General features: G+C 34.2%; 1 protein-coding gene across 2 annotated transcripts in view; it reads left to right on the top strand.

Annotated features, from left to right (window-relative positions):
• The window catches only part of BBS9 (Bardet-Biedl syndrome 9), a 289,085-nt gene that overhangs the window by 35,642 nt on the left and 229,324 nt on the right, over positions 1-24,119 (top strand). For both annotated transcript variants that reach the window (XM_051789144.1, XM_051789143.1), the window contains exons 9-12: positions 945-1,074; positions 16,347-16,528; positions 19,795-19,871; positions 22,005-22,058. In XM_051789144.1, coding sequence (XP_051645104.1) covers positions 945-1,074; positions 16,347-16,528; positions 19,795-19,871; positions 22,005-22,058 — 443 coding nt within the window. The remainder of the gene's footprint in view (positions 1-944; positions 1,075-16,346; positions 16,529-19,794; positions 19,872-22,004; positions 22,059-24,119) is intronic.

Below are 24,119 nucleotides of genomic sequence, written 5' to 3'. Positions count from 1 at the left end.
TTCTGTGGTTCTATGATTTGTAGAAAGTATGTGAATTGGAACTCTCTTTTTGAATGAGGCAAGTTTATTTTCAAATGTTACTTAGTGTAAGGTATCATAACTTTTAGAATCTAAATATTTTCTCATTACCAAATCGAGGTACTTGTTTAGTGTCCAGGCTACCAAAGCAACAAACATGGAAGAATGAAAGATTTTGGAAGAATAAACTACTGTTTGAGGACCTTCTGTTTGAGGAACTTGTGATATTTACAGATAGTTTAAAAAAAAAATCAAATAAAGTTTACTGTTATTATATTGTGTGGAAACAACTTGGTTAGAACTCCAGACTCTTAATACATACTCTCTTTTAATGTTTCAAAAACTACCTGACACTTAAGTGAACTGCATAGTCATCAATTCATGTGTCTTATTTTTGACACTGTGTCTTATTTTGAAGTTAAATAGCATTTTAGTCTTTACATATTTGATCTTGACAATCCTCACATTTTATACTTTCTGATTTAAATTATACTATAATTAAACCCTGTAAATGCATACACATTCAATTGGTATTCACAAGTTAATAAATGAATGAAGAATACAAGTAGTAGATATTTAACCAATGTGTTATTTTGTCATATCTGTCCTGGCACGCCAACATAACCATTATGAATCTTTCTTTATCATATTTAAAATTACCAAACATGGCTGGCTAGAACCTTAGAAAGTTGTGGTATGTGTTGTGTAATATGCAGTTGAAATTGGTATCCATAAGTAATCACATATGTCATACATTGTCAATGTAACTTTCATAACTTTTGACACTTTAATTATATTAAATTAATTTATAACACATAATGGCTTAAAAAGAAAAGAAAAAATAGTATAATGTTATAAGCCTATATGAAAAGTAGTGGCTTTTGAAAAATCTTTCATCCTAAAATTGCTTTTATATCTTTTAACAGTGCAAGAAGGAACAATAAACACTTTAATTGGAAATCACAATAAGATGTTGTATGTTTATCAAGATGTTACACTGAAATGGGCCACTCAACTTCCCCACATTCCTGTATCAGTAAAAGTAGCGAATTTTCAGTAAGTAACTTGTTAAAGTTTGCTTTTCTTCAGAATAATCTCCAGTTATGAAATTTACTTCTAGATCCTAACAAACAGTTCCGAGGTATATAACAAATAAGGTGACTTGTAAAAAGAAAATTCGGAGTGTTTTTCTTTGTTTTGTAAAATGTTCATTTTATTAATGGATGTACTGTTAATTCTACAACAATACTAGAATTACTGTACTGTGCTTTAGGTTTTCTGTTTTTCTTGAGTGAAAATAGAAGCTGGAGTACTGTAGCTCCAGTGCAGTAACTTCTTTTTTGAAAGGATGAGAAGTGAGGCTGTGCAATCTGGTAAGATCCTTCCTTGAGATAGGAAAATAAGGAATCTCACTGAAAATCTGTTCTTCATTGAGGATTTAAGAGCATAGGCATTCCGGAGATGATTTGTTGGAACAGATTATTAAACTCCAGTGTTAAACTGTGGAAATCAAGGAGCTGCTTAAATTGCTGAGGACTGCACTGCAACAAACCAAAACTTTTTGTAATCGATGCATAAGACAGATCAGGGAAAAACTGGTTGGGTGGGTAATTGAGTGAAGAGAAGTTAAGACACGTTGATAACTTGTACTGTGACTGTCACTGAAATAAACAAAGCACAGAAAGGCTCAGTTTTTACAGTCCAGTTTTGCCTGTTCTGGGTGCCCCCAGAGCTGGGGTGGGTGCTGGTTGCCCAGTGCCTATGACCATAGGTGATGCAATAGGAGAGTCCTTGTCAGGTAGATTACTTTTGATCCCCAACAGGCTTGTGGCTGCTGTCCCAACATACAATGGATTGCTAAACACTTGGTAAGTCCTGCATTTTACCTCTTAAAAAATCTGACTAGCTTTACTGACTTGTGCAGAGTAATCTAAGGGATGTTTGTGTTTTGTTTGTTACTAATGGTTACCTAATGTTTTTTAAAATTATTTATTATTTATTTTTTTTAGACTCTCTGGAGAGAGTTGGGCTGGCTTTCATCCAACAGGTCTTACAACTGAAATATAATGAACAGTCTCAGTGGGCCAGTTAGTATAACAGTCCCTTATATAATACTTAGTTAATTATGCAGTGTATGACAGTACAGCTTTTGAAGTTTGGAAAAATATTTGTGTTAGAAAAAACTTGAAAAAAGCATTGGTTTTTACAACAGCAGATTGTGGCAACATTTGTATATACAATTATTTGTGTGGATACTCATTATATTGAACCATCTGTTTCAATAATGCCTCTGAGAAGTTTATGCAGATTCTACCTGTTCCCTGGTAATTTTAAGACTCAGCAGTTTGATCTCAGGGAGAAATTTGAGAGCCTTAAATCTGTCCCAGCTCAATTTGCTAGTTAGATTTAGAATTCCCACAGGCCTGCCAATGCCAGGGTGTGGTTTGGGGTTGTGTTCTTTAGCAGGTAGAGAGACAGTAATCTAGTTACTCAAACCTCTTTATACAGGTAAAAATGAGGGAACATCTGCGTGCCTACACCCAATGGCCTGAAAGGCAGGGAGAGGTCCAGGGCATAGGTGTTTCTGAGCTATGCTTCTGTCTGTCATTAGGAAAATATCCAGTATGCTTGTGCTTCATTCTGGCATTAAAAATAAAGAGCAAAAAGTGTAGTAAAGCTTATAGAGATAGTAATTTGGCTTAAACTGAGCATATGTCTTTGGAATTTTTTTTTTTAAAATAATTTGAAAGGGAATTTTTTGTGAGTTAATGTGCTAATGATTTTCTAGTACTCCACTCAAGAGAGACCTCAGTCTCAGTTGGGGCCTCTGGGCACTACTGTAAGATAAATAATATTAAGTACTTTAATAAGCATAGAGTTGTTAATCCTACACTGCTGAGGGATTGAAGGGCCTTAAATATGGTGTTATGTCAATTAATTACTTTCTTCCCTTTTATTGCAATAATACTTACAAAGTAAATGAAGCATTCTGAAAGTACTTATCTCTACAGATCATGCCTGTTCATCTGTATTATCTCCGTGGCATAGTGTCTGTTACTTCTAATATATGACTCTGGCTTGCTGGATAAGAACAGCATTATTAGAAGCTATTTTATATAAATCCCTTGGAGCAGGAGTAGTAATTGTGTCACAAAAGCAGTCATATACATTATCCTATAGTCGTGGTAGTCTACTTCTAAGATCAACTGGAAAGTGCTTTAGAGAATTCCAGCTAAGCAACTTGTAATTCTAATGTGTACCCCTCCTTATTCTTTATTAATTGATTTTTCCTCTAAAAGTAATGTGAAATATAGTATTCCCCTATTGCAATACCAGTATGTAAATAAGGATAATAATATACTACAACATTCGGTATTAAATTCCAGTATAAACTGCTTGATTTCCATCACTTTTTCAGAAACATGCAAGGAAAAATAGAATCAAAGATAAGTGGTTACTTACAACAGTTTTAGTAAGGTGCCAATGAACCATAAAAATTATGTATTTTTAAGCTGTTGAACTACACTTTTTTGCCTTCTGTGAAAACCTGAATGTTCTCTGTCAGGAAATTGAAAATTTCATATAAAAACTTGTGATCAGAAACTTGAACTACAGGCAAAAATTTGTTTGTTTTATTCTGGGTTTTACCTGAATATCTCTTTAATTAATCACTGAACTGGAAGTTTAGTTCTAACTGTTGTTATAGAGATTTGTCCCTTATTTTGTTGGCAGTTTATATTCTGGTTCTGTTAATGTGTATTAGTTATTTTTTCTGACATACTTTTAATGTCAGGGGGACTCCTACATGCCTAACACTGCCTGTATTGCTTCAGAAGTATAACCACATACACTGACAATTTCAGTTAATTTAAACTGCTTAGGTCTGTGTCTCAGCACAAATTTATCTTCCCATGGATAAGCCTGCTTAAACAGTTATATTTTTGCATGTCCTGCCTTGTTATCCTTCAAGTTATGGCTGTGAGAAAGCATTCTCTCTGAAGCTGAAACTCTTGAAGAAAATGGTTTAGATGTTCTGCCTGAGTTGATTAAAAAACCCCAAACAACTCCTCTGCCCAAATCCTTTCTAGAATGGTTTGAATAGAAACAGTCCGTACACTGCAGTTGGAACAGCTGAAATCTGAGAAGTTACACAAAGGAATTACAAGGATTCCTACTCTGCTCAAAATTTCAGTGTTAAAATGGTAGCTGTGAGCATCAGTATTTGCTTGGTATCCATGATAATTACATAAATATCTTCTTAGTGTTGACTTCAAAGTCCATTTCCTTTTTTCTTGCCTTTTAGTTTTCATTTTTCTGTTTCATCAAAGACCTCTTTTCTAAGACCTTCTTTATACCTTCACATCTCCTTTGCAAAGGAAGTTTCATGAGTGGTATCTCTTATGCTTATAGGTTATAAATTCTATGAATTTGTCACTGATGCTTCTTGAGATGTGATAGATTTCTCTCTGACTCCCTCCCTCCCTCCCTTCCTCATAATTCAGGTAATTGTGTGGGGAGCAAACTCATAGCATTGTTGTTCCTACACAAAGTTCCTATTAGCTGAAGCACCTCATATCAACGTCTTTTTTTCCTGCTGGCAGGGATTTAATCCTGTAAAGTCAAGTTACCTAATAACTCCTCAACCAAAAGGTGGATTATATGTGTCAGAGTCATCTGACATAACTTGTTCATAAAGTGGCAGAAAATCACTTCTAGAAGAGTCATATTTGTTTTTCTGTCTGAATTATCCTGTCTCCATATGCTTGACCATAAGAGGTCCTTGGAGTAGATTAAAATACTTAGACAACTACTTTTCTATTTATTTGACACTAACTCACTTGGCAAAGCTGTTGCTAAGAGTACCATCATACCATCTTTTAATGGCTGATTGATTGCACCAAGTTCTACTCTGTCCTGCTTGGCCTGAAACTAGAACATCAGGTGCATTCAGTCTGAAGCAAAATAGGTTGTGTTGCAAGCCTCTGGGATGTTTGCTGTCACAATATGAAATACCAGTGTGGGTTGAGTTAAAACACATAGATAGAGTGTTATAGCTTGGATGTAGTCTCAGGAAAGGGATTTCTGTTTTGGTCACTTCCAAGTCACAAAGCTGTTTTTGCAAGAGGAAAACCTGAGGCCTTTAAATCAGGGCCTTTTTTTCCCCTTCTGAATATTTTAAAAGTTCTCTAGTCTCCATTTTACTACTTAGTTTTGTTTTTACACAGTCTTCAGGTTATATCTGATAATCCTGTAAAGGCTAAAAGGTAGCGTGCCTTTTTTCTTTTAAAGTGAAACAGGCTGCAAACTTCCTCAAATACCCCTTCTTTTCAAGTCAGTGTTTCATGATGTCTCTGATTTTGGTTCTTTGTGCTTTTGACTGTCCACCAAGAAATTAAGTCTGGTGATATCTGCATGGCAAAAAAGTGTTGGAAGTAGGCACAGTTCTAACAGGAAGCCAACCTCGGGGTTTAGAGGACATTTTGTGGGAAAGATACTTCTTCCCTCTCTATTCTATTGGGGACTCTTACTACTTTAGGCACCAGTTTATCAGTGAACTTAATGTTTAAGTAAATGAAGGATATTTCCCCCTTCAGCCACATTGGAATTTGATTAGTAATACCTAAAAAGAAAAAATTTTAGAGCCACTTGTAGTGCTTGTCTATAAGTAATTGGATGCCTTGCATATGTGTTGCCTCTTGTTTTTAGGAGCTACATCTGAGAATCAGAATATAGTAACCACTATAGTACCATTATGTCTGTGAGAAGAAGGACTTTTCTTCATGGAAGAAAGATTCTTGAAGCAAATAACCCAGAAAATTATGCATATGCCTTGTAAAATGTGAAGTTACTTTTATTACAAGGGGTTGACAGGTATAGACAAGTTGGTGAAAGTAGCTAAAATATTTGCTTTCACTTTCATTTATTTGACAGGTAAATATCATTTTACTTGGTAATGGAAGAGCATGTTTTCTGAAGAGGAAATATAAAGAAGTCTGGAAAGGTTTTTTGTGCAGAAGTAATTTATTACCTTTAAAGAATAAGAATTTCTGAGTTTCATAAAATATTAAGTTACCAGGACTCAACTTTTTAGCTTGAGTTAAGCTAGGTTTTCATTATTTGAGACGGGGAAAAGTTATTTTCTTTTTTAAACAAAAGTAAGTGTTGAAAATCCAGGAAATAAAGTAGACTTTATATGTTCAAATGACAAGTAGGGCTACTTAGTAAGCTTTGTCCACACTTCAACTCTTTATGAACTTCAAATCTGCCTAGTCTGCTGAGGTTTATACTGAGGAATTATCCCATAAATATATCACAGGGTTCCACATCTTTAGCACTGATTCTGCTTTGGTCAATTTGCTGTCAGAAAGCAGTTTCTTTATGTGAATTGCTAGCACTACAACTAACTATAGTATTTGAAATCTACTGAGGTAATTTTTTGTTGTTGCTTCTCCAAGTATGATCAGCCCATTATGACTGCCCATTTATCAGCATCAATTAAACCTAGCAAGCTATAGGCTATCAATGTTCTTGTTTTGACTTATGCTGTTACATATTTGATTAAGGATTTATTGATTAATAAAATAATAATTTTATTATTTAGATGCCACTTTTCTTTTTTTCTTGCATGTTTTCTAATAAAAGCATGTGTAACTTGCATAACAGATGAGTAGTGTAAAAAGATATGTACAGTGTTGTTTAGTAATTTCCAGCCTATTTTGCTCGAAGTAGTGCTTTTGTGCTACCTATCTGACTTTTCTGTTTTGCCATGTTCTACTACAGGCTTGTACGTTCATTCTTTATAACCAGAGGTGACCACTTAAAGATAGTTACAGATCAAAGTGGGAAGGTTTTTTGTCTTGACAATCTGATGTGCCACCTTTGAAGTGTCAGTGTTGTTGTTGGCTTTGGCTATTTGAGGACCAAATGAAGACCAATGAATGCCTGCAGAAAAATTCCCACTGCTTTAACCCTGCGTTTAAAAGAATATGTGAGGAAGGGTTGTGTGGTTTTTATGACTTAGTAGCTTACTGTATGCTGCAGTACTCTCCCCCATTAGTCTGCAGCTTAACTGCAAGACTGAGAAGTATTGCCCTGGTGACTCAGGAAAGTAGAGATTGTCCCTACACCACCTCTGGCACACTTTAAGCATAAGCCAAATTACACATACTACTGCACTTCAGAATTGCCTATCAGTTGCCATTTTGAAGGGGAACACACTACTGAAAGAGGCATTAGTTGTGTTTATTGCATTTAAAACCAGTCCCATCTTTACCCCAACACCAAACAGTAAAAAAATGTTACAGTTACTGGAGCAAATGGAGAGATTCACTTTTTTACCTTTTTGAAAAATGTTTAATACAGTACTCCCTTTGGATTTTCTGATTTATTAGTATTTCATAATATTAGAATGATTGGTAAGAAATGTGTGCTTTGTATACTTCCTGGTCTAACGAGGTATAAAGTCCCTGCAGAGTGTTGTTCACTGATTTCATAGAACCAAGACCCATGTGTATGAGTAATAATTTGAGCCTGACCTAGTTAACATGTTTGTAACTTCATGGCACTTTATCTGAATAAATTTATATATAAAGTCTCTGATTCAGCAACCTGTCTCCATAATGAAGAGAACATAATCTAGGCTTTAAATTCTTTGTTTTGACATGGATCAATTCCCAGATTTGAACTCATATGTGGTCCAACAGACTGATCAGTTTAATTTAAATGAGGTGTGTGAATCAAAAAGTTGGAGTTCAGAATTCTGGTGTATAGCCATTGGTTGAAAATGTGCTTTATGAAGTTTTAGCTTCCAATATTTTTTAAAGAATATTAAAATCTGCGATCTATTTGCAAGTGAGAAAATATTGGCTTGGTCCAAATATGAACTTGAAATTAAAATTTAGTTTTCTGGCGCGGAATCATAGTATGTTGGGTGGTTGGATGAACGTGCTTTGTGTAGCTGGGCTTTCCAAACAGTAGAAAGGCAACAGGAACTGAATTTAACTGGAAAAAATATGAAGAAATATTGTAGCGGAATTAAGTATATAAGGTGTAAAAGTGTGATCACATAGGGTAATAGTGAGTGGATTCAAAATAAAACCCCTCTCATTGAATTTTTTAGCTATCCAGATGCTTGAAAATACTTCGTTCTTCATTCCATCCCGTCTGTTATTCCTTATTATAACTGACGTCACCACAGCTACCACAACTCTTAAAGAATCACCATATAAAAATGGGAAAACTTACATATAAAACCAGCAAAACTTAGCACTTATTACATAGTTTTATGGAAGGAAAACTGCAGGAATCAAACTTTATAGTTTGTTGAAAGATTTTCCCTTTCTGTATAGTAGTACTGTAATAGAAGCAATGCCAGTTATGACGCACAATATGAACTGTTCAGCTCTATACATGTATATATATAAATTTTTATTTGAGTGTTCTGTAAGAATGTTGCTTGATCTGAGAAGAAATGGAGAGAATTCTAGAATCTTTCTACTTAAACATAATTTCATTTTAAAGAAATGTTTGTAAGGAAGAAAAAAATGTTTTTTTGTCACTAATTTGCCACTGGATTGTCAAGAAATGGCAGTACAAAATATTACCCTCTTTAAAGGTCTTTTGAGGAGATAAATTTGATGTGTGTAGCTTAGCCACAAAATATGAATGTGATTGTATTTCTTTTACCTTAGCAGGATTCTGATCCTGCAAAAGACATAGATGTGCCAAATACCATGTCCAGTATATGCTGTGATTCGTGACTGGGCTTTCTAGCAAGCTAGCTTCAAATTATATTTACTGTATGATATTAAGCACATACCCATACTGTCAGTTCTTCTAATTTTATTGCATGTCACTTATTCGCTTTTTGAAAAAGCCTACTTTTTACAGTCATATGGTTTTGTAAAGGTTTCAACTTACTTTAGAATAACTCTTAAAATATTCCTACCTTCACGGTTCTAGAGAAAGCTTTAAAAATGGAAATTCTCAAGAATAAGAAGGTAACTCTCCCTCTAGTATTTAAAGTCATATCCTTGCTTTTAAACAAATAGCATGTGTTTTTTTGGCTAACCCACAATTTCTCTGTGGCAGTTCATGTTGTTACAGAGTAGAATTTAACTGTATCAGATTCTGAACTCACAGTCTTGGAGTTGGTAACTGAACAGTAGGCTGGAGTTTATGGATGTATTGTGACACTTGCCCTACCCATGGACATCTTGTTTCAAAAGCAGATTTACGAAGAGTCTCAGGCTGTTGATTTTAAAGGTCTTGATTATTATGCTATTAACATGAAAGACATTTTTTCATACAAGGACCAGCACATAGGACATTTATGTTAAGCTATGGAGCCGAGAGCCACCTAGCAGTACAAAGTGCTGGAGTGCTTTGAAAAAGCAGCTTTGCTCTTTGCAAGACAAGGTGAGGGGACAGTGATAAGTATTGTTAAAATGGACAGTGTACGTACTTTTTCCTTACTGAAACACTGGTGAATTTTGAAGCATGCAGGCAACTGTGAGGAGAAAGTTTTTTGAGTGTTTTGAAAGTTATGTAATTCTTCAAACCTTTCAGAATAAATGTGTGGTAAGACACATCATGGTTATTCCTGTTAACCTCTTTGTAATATGTGTTTAGTCTAAGTTTCCGTGTGTACTGTCTAATACTATCTTGTATAAAGCCAACAGTTAAAAATAAGCTTTATGTAAAATGATAAATTTACTAGAGTGTAGATTTTATCAGTATAGTGCATTACATGTCTTTATTTTGGAAGCAGAGATGCTAGGGGGCTTCTTCAGCTTGCCTGAAGTGTCACGGACTCTAACCACTATCTTGAAGTGGGAGAAGAGAAGGTTTAGATGAAGAGTAAACTTTTGAGACCCTCCATATCTTATATTCACAATGCTGTAGCTGTTAGGATAGGCTTTGAGCCTTTGGAAGCTGCTATATATGCATCTGCCAGTGATGGAGTTTGGCCAGGAAACAGACTTTAGACTTCAGGTGAAGGAAGTGCAAATGCAGAAATATGCTTTAAGAGTGAATAAAGCATGGGGATGTTTTATGTGTGTCACAGTTGGTCTTAATTTCTTTCTTGTTTCTAACACTGGTACTGTCACAAATGGAATCACAATGTAATTTCTCTTGTTTCTTATCATTTGGAGCTCTAACATAGAGGCTGCACTCTTATTTAAAGTAATCATATTTTCTTATCAGTCCTCACATTCATTTTCAATTCAGATAGTGCCATTAAGTGTCTTAGATATGGAACTGTGACAATAAGAAATGCAATGTGGAAGTTACGAACTTTTCCTTGAATATGTTATGCTTCAGTATGCTTTACAGTTTTTTGCTTTAAGCAGCATGATGTATTTCTGGAGGCCTGTGTCATCACTCTGAATATTCTGTTTTTATTCTACTTTGTGACAAATACTAATTTTAATTAAATGCTGCATTTTGTATAACTGTCTATTTTAATTTTTAAATCAAACCTTCACTGCTCTTGAAACAATTTTGATTTCATATTGAAAACGACAAGAAACCAAATTTGTTAATCCTTCAGATAAAAGTTCCTTTTACATGTAAGTCGTATCATGAGCTTAAATTGTGTGTCTAGCCTGCCTGTTCTAGTGTTGTGTGTGTGTTCCCTGCCTGGAGGAGCCAAGGTTACATTGTGCATAGAAGTCTGTCCCAGTTCATGCATTGTTAAATGCTAACTCGTTAAGATTCCCCTACGTTTAAACTGTCAAGCTATTATACTAACCCTGTTAAAAATCCCAACACCTGCTTCATTTTAGTAGCCTTCAGGGCTCACCTGTGTGAAAGCTCTGCTGCCTGGCTTCCCCTCCCTTGCAAGCCTGCAGGTGGCAGTAGTGATCTGGCATAAAAGACCTCTGACCCAAACTCGTGTGGGTAGTGTTTGGTTTTATCTTGGCAGTAGAAGTAAAACCAATTAATTTCCTTTTTTTTAAAATTTATTTTTATTTTTTATTTTTTGTTTTGTTTCGTTTGGTGGAAGATGCTCCTTCTTATTTGGTTGCTAGATGTCATTTGGCCTTTTAGGCAAAGAATGTCTTTCAAAGAGATTCTACAACAAGGAGAGCTACCCAAGCTAAAGACTTGCCTGAATTTGTCCTGCAGTAAGGTGCTAACTAGTTTGTTGTTTTGCTGTGTGGTGTCACTATGTAAAGTTGCTGGTGAAGATGTCTTCACTCGCAAGAGGAGAGCGAAAGTACCTGTATAGGATCTGAAATGTGAAGAATTCTTCAGGCATTTAAAATGGTGACACTATCAAAATTCAGGTTTTACTCAGTTCTGAGTCTCTGCATCTAAGTGTTTGTAAGAGAGGATGGTTGACTTGTTCTAGTCATAGATTCTATTTTTATATGCTTTTCCACTGGTTATCAAGATGAAATTATGCTTAATTTCCTTGTTGTTCTTCTTACATGTACTTGATATTTTCTTTAACTAGATTTGTGTCAGTAATCTTAAAATATCAAGTGAAAGGGAAAGATGAAGAATGTTTTTCTGTAAAGCTACAGCACAAATTATTTACTGCTTAATGATATTCAACATAATTACATATTATTATTTGAACACTATATTTATATTATATGCTTGTGTGCAGAGTGTGCAAAGCATGTTAAATACATAATATAAATAGACTCTTTGAGAGCAATTAAATTATCTGTTTTCATGTGTAATAGCAGAACGGGGAAGTCTTACACATAAAGCATTGCTTGTGAGGTAAGTTGAACCAAGATTATTTTACGCAGGAACGCATTTCTAGGGAGCCTGAGGGTGTTCCACAGGTACAGAGAACCAATTTCAAATCAATAGTAGCTGACATTGGGTCACACTGGATGTACTTTGAATATTTAGCTGTGGGTGTACTTTAGATTTTGGAGTGTGTGTTTAATAAGAGTAAGATGGGCCTTTTAATCCATTAGTTCATGTTAGAAAATTCTTACAATTTATTACTCCTAGTCTGATCTTCCTTCAGCATTTTATCAAATGTTTCACACAGTTGCAGCTTAAAATGACATTGAAATGGAACTTGGAACAACTTTGGTTTTCAAAAGCACTAAACTAAAAAGTGCTATTGAGATATTCACTTGCATATAATTGCATCTAATGGTGATAAAATGAGGAGAAAAATGGTTCAAAATGCTCGGGCATGATGATGAAATTACTTTCCTAATTTAGTAGTTTTTAAATTATATATTATCAATAAGGAACAGAAAGTAGTATTGCAGAGAATCTTGTTTTCTAATATGGTTCATATGAGTAATATCAATTAAGACTACTTCTGAAATTGAAGTTTTATAAGCTATTATAAATATAAATAATTGAAGCTGTAAATAGTGTCAATAACCATACCTTGTCCTAAGAGTTGACCAAGGCTTAGCTTGTATCATTCAAGTAGAATTCAGAATTACAGATTCTAAGTCAATTGTGTGAGCCATCAGTTTGGCATTATATAACTGGAAACATGCAAAGCATTTTAATTTCTTCAAGAATTATATTGTGAGCAATTTGTTTAGTGAGAGAAGACCTACAAAAAACATATGCAATTATTATTACCCAGAATCCAATAAAAAATAGTTTTACAAATTATTACCATATGTGTGCAGGAGTTGCTTTGTACTGTGCAGTTATTTTAGATATGGAATAATTTGTTTTATACTTTTGAGTTCCTCACTATTAAAGTGTCCCCTTAGATTTGCTATTACTTTGACTATTGTGTGATACATAGTAAAAGAAATAGTTTACAATAAAAGAAATTTAACAAGTAATTGAAATTCCAGATTGTGTGCAAAATGAAGTAATGGTATTTGCAGGGATATTGTGGGAGTGCAGTAGCTGTGGGGAAACTACTATAAAACTGCTAAAAATGCTTCCCCTCCTCCTGCTGCCTTTAACAACTGTTATAAAAGACTGAGAAAATAAAGCAGTCTTGAATGGCTGACAAACATTCCAACGGAGAAATTAATATATTATAAAAAATATGTTATAACTGGTTACCCATATTTTTCTTATTGATGTACAAATTCATGTACGGCTTTTAACAAGAAAAGATTAGTGAAAAAGGCTTTTTTATATTTCTGTATGTTTCATATTGAACAATCTTCTTGAGACCCTGTAGAAGAGTAACTGAAGCAAAGGAAAAGTGTGATTTGTAACACTGTTTTCTTAAACCAATGCTTTTGTCTCTGAGATAGTGCAGACCTCAAGGGTGTCATGACTAATGGGAAAGTTGGTTGAAATGAGTTTATTTTAAGGTGGAGTTTCTGAATGTGCATTCTGTAATGCTGACATAAACTCAGAAGTTAAGGAAAGCGTATTTTATATTGGTAAATCACCTCATTGATTTAAGTTGATCTCATATGATAGACTGAGTAGCTGCAGATGACTGCCAGCTTAAAGGTACATAGGAAGGCCTGTATTTACAAACCACTTTTGAATGTATTATACCTTAGTAGTATATCATCAAAGATTTATTGCTAACAGTGTAGCTATATTTCTTCATGCCCTTATGATTTACACTCAGATGTCCACATAGATCTTTCCTTATTAGATTAACAGATGCAAAACCTCAAGAAAGAAATTTTAAGATGGTCCAAAGCCATTGCTGGAGAATTTTAGAAATTGTCTGGTTTTCAGATGTCAGTTTTCTTTCTTCAACTGTGGAACAACCTCATGATGCAGTTTCTCTTGTTGTCTCCCTTTTTTTTTTTTTTTTTTTCAAAAAAAGAAAAAGAAAAAGTTATTATTTGCTGTGACTTAATAGCAAAGTGTGGGGCAGTGTCTTTGGTAGCATGGTAGCATCTTCCTCAACAATATGCAATTTTTAAAGACTTTGCTGCAGCCATGACCAATCTGGCAAATCTCCTTGCAAACATTTGGCAGGCATTAACAAAGTCCTATATATTAGGTGTAATTTGCATACTTTACTAAGACTGTGTTGTGGTTCAAGTATTCACAATAGTCTGTCCCCTAGCATTGTTCATATACAGAACTCAGGGCTAGCCCAACGTATTTGTTTCATGTACCATCCAGAATTCTGTAAGTGTCGCACAGATGTGTGTTGTACAGAGCTTTTTGGACATAAGAAAACTCAGATGAGTGTAATTTCAACAACAGATCCAGTCCTGAGCAAGGAAGCCAGCTATAGTCGACAACAAATATTCAAATAACCAGAGAAACTGGTTCCAGTTCCTCTTGAGAGTTTACAATTTGTCAGAAAGCCCCTTTGGGATGCAAGCCCCAAGCTTAATGGTTACAAATAGGCCATGGCATTTGCAGAATGGCTGCTAACCCAAGTACTGGATATGGAAGTTGAAAATCAGTGTTAAGTCTTCTACTTTCTTTTCTTCAAGTATTTTTTAGGGGAGTCTTGGCATCTCAGCCTTATGTGCTTACAAAAACAGCTTCCTATTACAGTTTTGCAGGGAATGCTAATACACGTTAAAAGTTGCAGTGGTAGCTGGAAGCTTTTCTGTGACCATAAGTAGTCCCAAAAGAAAAGATCTTTTCTGTTTAAGATGAGCTTATATAGTAGATAAGTGAAACAGTGTGTTTGAACCCTTTTAGGAGCCTTCTGTTTGAGAAGGCAGTTCAGATTTGCATGTTTCACCTTTAGCAAAGAGCTAACTGGGGTTACCTGTTGTCCATACACTCATAATTCAACAAGGAGATTTATTTTTTTCTTTCACTAAGTAAAAATTACTTTCTGTAGAAAAAGAAAACTCAAGTTTATCTACAGCAACTACTTATTTGTATAGTGCCCAGTGGGGTCTTCGTTCCTGTATGCAGTTATAATGTAACTGTACAGAGTTCAGATATCTCAGTTGCAGTGTATTTTTTCCAGGTTATTTCGTTGCAGTTGTGAAACCTCCACCGGGATTGTGGCCTTAACATACTATACATAGGCATTTTGGACAGTCTAATTGGACCACCAGTTGTCAAAATGAATCTGTGTCACTGGTTTGCTTTTGTAATAACTATTAACATGCAAATTTTGGAATGAGGTTTCCTATCTGGGTGTTCTGGAGCCATGCTACAAGACAGAGTAGGAAACCAGAGAATTCTATTTCTTTTATGTAGCTACCTGGCTTTTGTTCTACATATATTTGATCTAGAGGAGGCACTTGAAAGGTATCTTACAAGTGTCAGTTAAAAGAATTTTTGTTTATTCTGTATGAATTATAGCTTGAACGCTTATATAAATGCAGTATTTTTGCAGGAGTTTAATTAGTGGGGTAGTGAATTAGGCTTTCTTATCCAAATCACTTTTTATATCTAAGAATTAAATTTGATTTATCTTTGGCTCAAATACAACTGCCATATAAAACAAAGGCAATTTCTGCTGTAAGATGTTCTAAGTATGGAATGAGAGAAAATTACTGGCATAAATGTGTTATTTTGTGATTATGAAAATTATTACAGGCTTTTAATTTAAAAAAATAAACATTTTAAAAAATAAATTGAAAGTTAGCTTTCTCCTAACTTTTGCTGTTAACATCTGAGCTAGTTTTTCTTTCCTGTCAGTTTGTCTTCTGTTTAGGAATAACTGTCAATGTAAGGAAAACGTTGGCAGTACTCCCTATTGTCTCATAGGTTGTTAAATACTTTCCTAAATCTTGCATTTGCACTGTACAGATCAGATAAACAAAATGAGTGAGATTTTTGTAGGAGCAACGAAGTACTGTTCCCTTGAGAGAAAAGAGACTATAGTGTAGCTAATAAAACACTCATTTGTATTGATTCAGAGGAGTGTAAGGGGAATGTTCTGGATCCATGTGGTTTCCTTTCTGAAAGATACTGCAGAGAACAGCCAGCCAGCGTTTGAAGCCAGCACAGTAGCTGCAGTTTAAGTAGCTGTTTAAGGGAGCTATTGATACCATCAAAACCCTACTGCTGTCTTCACTGTGAGCATCTTCCATCCATTCCTGATTTCTTGTAACACATCCTTTCCCTTCCCTTCCTTTACTGGGTGTTCCACTCAGCAAATTCCTTTTCCCACATAGGTGACAACTATCTATTCAGCTTGTTTGTTCTGATTCTTTCTGCTACCTCTCCTGATTACAAAGATTCTGAGGTGTTTTAGCCATCTAACACAAATTTGTTCTTAGGTGTGATTGCAACAAGTGGGAGTAATGTTAATGAAAACATCTGAATTGAAGAATAAATATTATTTTCTTTTGGTCAAGGGATATTGTTAAAAACAGGAAGTTCTATTGTATTTGTAGTTGGCACAGTAGAAGCAGCATATTTTCGATGTTACTTCTGTGATTCTTCTCAATTTCTTAGTGAGCCTTTTTTTTTTTTTTGTGCAGAGACTTGAAGGGTGTTATAGTCACTCTGACTGATGATGGGCATCTTCAGTGTTCATACCTTGGAACTGATCCTTCAATCTTCCAGGCTCCTAAGGTTGATGCTAGGGAAATAAACTATGAAGAAATGAATGCTGAAATGAAAGAGCTTCAAAAAATCATCAGGGAGGCCACAAAAACGCAAGGTATACTTTTTCCTTTTCTGTATTTTTATGTGCTTTTATCCACCTAACTTTCCTTTTAGCACTTTAAAATATTCAGACTTTAACCATAATTACATTTCTGTAGGAAATTTAATATTTAATAAAGTTGAGCTTTTAATAGAAAAGCATGCACACAAAATCCTAGACTGTAAGGCTCTTGACTGCAGGGTTTTTCTTTGTATTTTCATAATGCCTGTTGGAACTTTCGAGAAGTTTACTTCAGGTTGCAGGTAATTCTCAGTAGTGCAAGGGTTCAGAGAAAAAACTGACTACCCAAAGGCAAGAAAACTTGAAGAATTTCAACAACCTGATATAATTAGGGTTCGGAGAGAGCAAAAGTATTGCCAGATTCTGTTTTATTATTACAAATGACTTTTTAAGTCATGAAATTAACAAAGAATTAATTTTGTTAAAACAACTTTTCTGTTTCTATAATTTCCTTCAAAAGTGTATTTGAAGAACATAGTGAGAGATAACAATACCCAAATAACTGATCATAATAAATTTTGGAATTGACATACATTACTCATAACTTGCATTGATTTTACTGAAGTAAGGACACATAATTTCTACAGAGCTTCAAAGCTTGTGTTTTTCATAAACATGAAACATGAGTTTTTAAACTGTGTATGTGACTTGCACAGTGAATTGGAAGCATGTGATTTTACAGGAAACTATGGAAAAATCTTAGACAAATAGAAAGAACAAATTTTCCTGATGATAGTGAACATCTTCTTAAAATGCATAAAAGAAATAGTCATTGCTTTCTATGTGAAAAAGAGTGAAAAAACTCACAGTTGAAATTCCTAGAAAATAAGAAATTATTTATCTCCAGTCACAAGTTTGATTCTATGACTCTAAGATTTCTATGTTTTGTAATTACATATAACTTCATCCATTATTATGATAGACTAATATCTGGTTTTTAATTTTCCAAATCCAGAAATGTTTTATGTAAGCATATAGATGTGGATAAATTCCACTGATTTTTACCACAGCTCTTCTTTATAAGTATCAGACAATTTTTTTCTGGCTATCATAACCAAAGGAAAGAAAAGCATGAAGGAAGGAACAAATCCATTTGAAGTGAATCAACTTTCTCTTGTTAGTTTTAACGTATTATGGGGAAGAATGAGAGAGAGAAAGGAACTGTAACTATCCTTTTTAAATATTGTAATAACTGTCACAGTATGATTGACAAGTTTACTTTGAATATTGTTGATCTTTTCACCATTCTCTCTTCCTCTTAATTTTCTTCCTCAGTACGTCTAATCTGATCTAAGTGCTGTTTTCAGATGAGTTTTTATAAATGCTCTTTCCATTGTGGAGAGACGCTCTAATGATGTGTTTGACTTTAACTGGATGTAAAACCTGTGAGAGAAGCTTTTTTTACAACAAAACATTTTACTTATGATGAATGCCAGTCAGTTTTGGATGTTTTGGGCTTTTCGCATTTTGGCTTTTTTCTGAAAACTTTAGCTTGAACCTTGATTGCCATTAAGTTACTCCTGAACATGACCTTTAAAATGAGCTGTTAACTTTTTTGTCTTTTGAATTCATGCTTGTGCAGTAAGAGCTTGTGTTGTTTTGAAAATATCTAACCTTATATGGAAATAATTTTTCTTTGTTTCATTTTGACTTTCAAACGTGGAAGGTATTTAGAATTAGGTCATCATATTAAAAAAACCCTTAGAGTACTTATTTCCATAAATGTCTTGTATTTCTGTCCAGTGCTGACCATTAAACTGTTGAACTTAAGCTGTTTTATACATTTTGAAGTATAAGGATTTACATTATAAACTGATGAAATATTTTAAAATCTTAACTGTTTTACTAACTTAAATCTAATATTACTTGCATCAGTCTGGATGACATAAGTGATTAAACATACGTGTTTTGGCTCAGTTCAGTAGTAACAAAAAGCTGGTACTTATATGTAAACTTTGTTTGTGATCTCAGTCCTACTTCTAATAGAAAAATGTCAGTATGACAGAAGTTGCATCATAGTTTGCTTGAAGAAGCAACCTGAAGAGAAATAACTTAGAAGGGATAGAAAAAGAATGGATTGGGCTGATCTGTGTGTAGTTGGGAGAACCAGTTCTTTTTAATTGTGGCTGTATGAAACAGGCCTAAACTTCTTTTGTAGGTGGTACTGGAGAAACATGTTTTGCCTTTGCTTTTCTTCCTTGTGGCAAAGAGAGGCATTTTTCTCTGAGCACAAGGAAATGAAAACTTATTTTCTGTCTTCATCAAAATCTTTTCCCTAGACCCTCTTGTTAGAACGAGATGCATGCTGTCTACTAGTTCTGGGTCATTTTCAGGACCTTCTGTGTAACAAAATTCTTTCAGCTTTCTGAATGTGCTCATGCTCTGAATTATTCAATTAGTGCGTTAATTTCCCCTTTACATCAAGTTTTTACTGGTTGTTACTTTAGAAACTGTACATTTGCTGTTTGGGTTTTTCATTTTCCAATACATTTAGTCTTAAAAAATAAAAGTTCTTTTCAGAAAAATGTAAATACCCTAGAGCTGGGCTTCTGGACTCTTAAGTAAGAGGAGGTTATATAATTCCTCATGGTATTTAAACTTTTAATTTGTACAACTTTTTTTTACATCTATGAATCTGCGTAATTATTTATATCATGGATATAAATAAGTTCATACCATTCCTTTCTTTGTATGTTGACAGTACTGGAAATCATCTGGTAACATATTGTAACCAAGCCCCATATAATGTTCTATACATAAAACTTTAATATACTTCTTATGCAGAGGAATTGCATAAGATTAGACCATTAGACACAGAATTTTTCTTTGTTTAGCATATTCGTTATCAAATTTTTTAGAGGAAAGTGCCATGATGTGTATGGTGTGTTGTTTTGGAGGTAGTTCTTTATTATTGGTGTATTACCATATGCATGTGAGGACAAAAGTTTAAAAATATCTTATGGCCTCTGAAGATAATGGATATTAGGTGTAAAACCTTGTTACAGAATGCATCTAAGTCCCTTTTTGTACATAAATAAGAAATCCAAAATGACAGCCAGGTTTAGGTTTTTAGAAATCTAATATAGTTGGGAAGCTTCTTTGGAAATATCAAAAATCATACGCATTGCTTTTTTTTCTTTTCAAATTTGTATTCAAATTTGTGAATTTGAAACTTGATGCTGTTGAAATTGTATTGTTTTTAGAAATGTAGCTGCATATTTGTTAAAGAAGAGCTGCTTTGCTTTTTCTTTTTCTTTCAGATATTTTACCTGAATCTGAAAAACAGAGAGATCTAACTGTCACAGCAGAGGTTTCACCTGAGTTGGATGCAGAATCTGTATGTACCTGTATGAAAAGGGAATTACTCTAAAAATATAAGTTTCACACGTGAATAAATGAGGATTGATCATTGATAGTGATTACTATATATTTTTATTTGTGGGACTGAGCTGCATAGCCCTCAGTTTTTCTTCAATTAGAAGACGCTTTTATTAAAGATTTTAACTAGAATTTATTAAAATTATTTATTATCTTCTGTCTTGGGACCATTAGATTCTTGGCTAAGCAAATGTAAGTGAATGAGAACTTAGGATATGGAATAACTTTGGGGTGAGAAGTTGTACTGGTGAGCAGTTTAACAGTAGAAGTGTCATCCTTAGATCTTTGAAAGATAAGATACTCAAACCACTCAGTTGCATTGTAAGAAATAACCTTTCTCTGGCAAGCCATTTTTCAATATTCTCTGGTGTTGCAACCTAATCAATTTATTCATATTGTATACAGAAGTAGCTTACAAAAATTATTCAGATTAAGATTTGGGAGAGCTTATGCTGTCTCTTAAAACTTCAAACTTCAACATTTCAGAACATATTTGTTGCACTAGAACATCTGTAATGAGCCATTTCTGGCCACTAATTTGTGCAAAACTGATTTTCCTGGGCTGCTTGCTGTTTAAAAAACACACAAGGATATTATTCTCTGATAAAGGGACTTCTTTGTAATGGGTGCTAGTCTCCTTGGCTAGCTGCAATAATCTGCTTACAACACTTAGAACTGTGTTAGGTACATAGAATGTTCTAAAGCTGCTGTACTCATTTGCTCAGCCTTCCAGATGCAATTGGTCTGTGTCGTATATAAGTAACTCATAATATAAATCAAACCCCAACCTTGAATCTGTATTTCCTAAGGCTGCCCATATATCTTAGTTTGTTGTGTAGTTGGCTTTTCTGTGTGTTTTTTCAGTCGGCATCTAGAAAGGAAAAATCTGATAAGATACTTCATGGGGAAGGATCAATAAACAAATGTAGGAACAATTTTAGGGCTTCTACAGTGACCTTGGAAATCACAGGCTTTCAGATGCTACTTCTGCACTTGTAAAAAGATTGAAATTGCAGTGTGTGTGGTAAGAGCAAAGAGGATATAGATGTATTAAAACTGATTAGATAAGCAAGTGGAGGACCAGTCTGGCTATTTAACACCACCTCCTGTGTATGGCCTCTGATCCAGGAAGTCCAGATAATTTCTGAGACTTGAATATACTAAGAGTCCATCTCTTTACACCTCTGCTATTGCTTGAGGATCAACCACTGGTCACCAGAGATAGTGAGCATGGCAAGCCAATATGAATGTAGCTGTCTTTTTTTAACTGGAAAAGGTACATGATATACAAATGAAAGTCCTACTTCTAGAACCCAGAGAGCCTACCAGCTTCCTGACTTTTTAGGAACTTTGCAGATGTGGACCTTATACTGTTTTTAATTTACTCTTTTATAATGAGAAGTTATAAGGTCAAATCAGTAATTTGGTATTATAGCGATATGTTTCTTTATAATAGTTTACACAGGAACATTTTCATTAACTGTAGTGACTGACCTGTTTCAAAATGAAATATAAGCATAAAATAAAATTAAAATATACTGCAGGGTCAAGATGAATTTCGAAGTAGATGGAATTGCCTGTTGAAATAGAAATTAGCAGGAGTATTAAAATGCCTGCTATAATTTTCTTTTAAAGTTTAAGGTGTATTTCAACTATAAGATAGTGTGTGATGATTTTATAGGATGGACTATGGTGTGTATGTAATATATTGGCAGATTGGAAGTCACCTTTCCCTACTGAATAGCAGAAGGTATTTCCAGAATTTGAATAAATATACAGTGGAAAGTAGTGTGCCAAACAAAACAGTTTCAAATATTCATATATACATCAGAGTGTATTAGTTTCTTATGTACACCGCATTCATGACCTTTTGCTATCCTTTTTGCAGGCAATTTCAAACAGAGACTTTACATTTTCAGAAGGAACTCAGAAATGTATTCTGTGTATGTTAATCTGTCATAGGAATGACAAGTCCTTTAATCTTAATTCTGTGTTTACCAAGTTGATGGTAGGAAAGTAATATTGCATTCATTGTGTTCACTCATTCATGTGGAACATTGAATTTACTCTGTTTTCATCTTTTTCTTCACAGCAAGCCATTGAGAGTGAAGTAAAAGCAGAGGCAGTACCATCAGTCACAGTAAAGGTACTGTGCCTAACTCAAACAGTAGCATTCAAATAGTGGTGGCAAATTGTAAAAAAATGTCTCTTTCTGTGTATTTCACTAAGAACATGAAAATGTGTAAAATTTGAAATGCAATAAACGCTCAGTGTTTTTCCTCCTTAGTATGACAAGGTGTCATTATAGGAAGCCTTCTGCTAAAGTCAAAAAGTGATGCAGTTTTATTTTTGATAAGTAAGAGGAGACAAGAACATTATTACCGTGCAGTGAAGTAGTTTTTGAAGTCATGAGAATAATTTTGCCAACACCTTTCGAAGGCAATAAATGTTTCATTACTCAAATGAGAGGTTTATCCTCTTCAGGTGCCTTTTTAGTCATCAATAAACAAAAATTGACTTTCTTTTGTAAAAAGACTTTCGTAGCTTTTGCTCTTGAAAAAAAAAATAATAGGAAAATCTAATTAGAAGATTGATGTTATTGCACTCCTCCATGAGAGTTGGTACTTGTAACTGGTTCTAAAGAAAGTGTGAGAGTGTGTGTGTGTATGCAAATGTAGTTTTTCCTCAGTATTGCCTAAAAAGGATCATGATTTTTATTTCAGAGTTTAAGAGGATCTTTTAAGAATATCAAGGAAGCCTCATTTTTGAGAACCTTTCAAGTTCTCCTCTTGGTCTTGAGTGAAAAGTTCAGAGGGTAACTGGACTGTTTGAACCAGATTCCCTTAGACTGGTGTGGTTTAGTTGTACTTGGTCCAACAAATTTCTCTGCATTTTTAAATGCTAAAACAATATGGGATAAAGTCATAATTCTGATAAAGTCTTGATAGTTTTGCTCAAAGAAATTCAGATGAATGGCATTGGACTTTGGACCAGGCTGTTTGAGACTATAAGGCTATCTTAAAATATATAATATAAATTTAAATTACCTCAAGACAGGTGTGAATTTATCAGCTTTTAGTTTACATTGGTGCCAATATATTGTATAAGTGAGTTATTACAGTGGAAATCATTGTGTTTATAATTGCCAAATTAAATTCTTGGGGAGCGGTTACGATTTCAGTACTGGGAACACAGGTAATTCCCATTGCCTTCCTTTATCCACTCATTATTGCTATTGTAAAAGCCAATGTAAACCCTGTTTAAAATGAGCATGGATGTGTTTATATATTTAATAAGCTTTTTAATGAGAAGACATTATAATTAATTCTGCTTTCTCTTTTCTTGTTTATGTATCTCATACCTTTTAGTGAGACAACAATAGTAAATGAAGGAGTTACCATGCATTCAGTTTTTTCTGGAATCTTTTTTTCCTGCCATAAGTTCCTTTAACTGATCATATGTCTCCATTTCTTTGAGAAATGCACCACAGTAGTATTTGCCAGAAACTTTAAATATCACTGTCCTGATTACTGATTCTGAAGAGTCCAGTCTCGTTTCTGCATGTTTTTAACTCACTTAATTGGCATAATATCTTCATTGATTCCATTGTTCACATTATTGAGATTCTGGGTTCATAAAATGGGTAAAGTTTACCTGATGTATGTACAGAGGTAGTTGTTATTCTTCCTTGCTAGCATTATAGCGATGGATAATTTGGGAGCCTGTTTGCAACTCAAATGTACCGTGAAACATAAATCAATGATGATGTTAATTATGTTAAAGTAGGCAAAGTTCCTAACGCTTTAGTAATTTTATAACTAATAATGTTTTTCTAAACTGATTTAACCTGGATGTAACGAGCTCCTTCGTAGACCAGCAATATAAAACAGATGATATTAGATATATGGTCCATGTCTATGCAGACCATATTCAGATCTCAGTCACCACTATACTTCCATTTTAGATATGAGTTAAGTACATTCTTTTGATACCCATTAGTTTTGTAGCAGAGTAACTGCATACAATAGAAGCAGCGAGAGCCACTCCAAATTTATGTTTAGGTCAGCTCTCATAATCTGGAGTTTTTATTGTTCTGAGTATCCTCTATTTTGATTGTCTTATTTTTTTTGCAGTAACAAAGTCAAGTAAGAATCTGAAGTTATTCAGAAGACTATGCATTGCTCTTTGCAGTTAAAGGAATTTATTT

This window comes from Manacus candei, unplaced genomic scaffold, assembly GCF_025592945.1.
Source record: "Manacus candei isolate 608988 ecotype Guabito, Panama unplaced genomic scaffold, ASM2559294v1 h1tg000026l, whole genome shotgun sequence".
Classification (NCBI taxonomy): domain Eukaryota; kingdom Metazoa; phylum Chordata; class Aves; order Passeriformes; family Pipridae; genus Manacus; species Manacus candei.
Note: the sequence above shows the minus strand (reverse complement) of the source record. Positions and strands in the feature narration are given on the sequence as shown.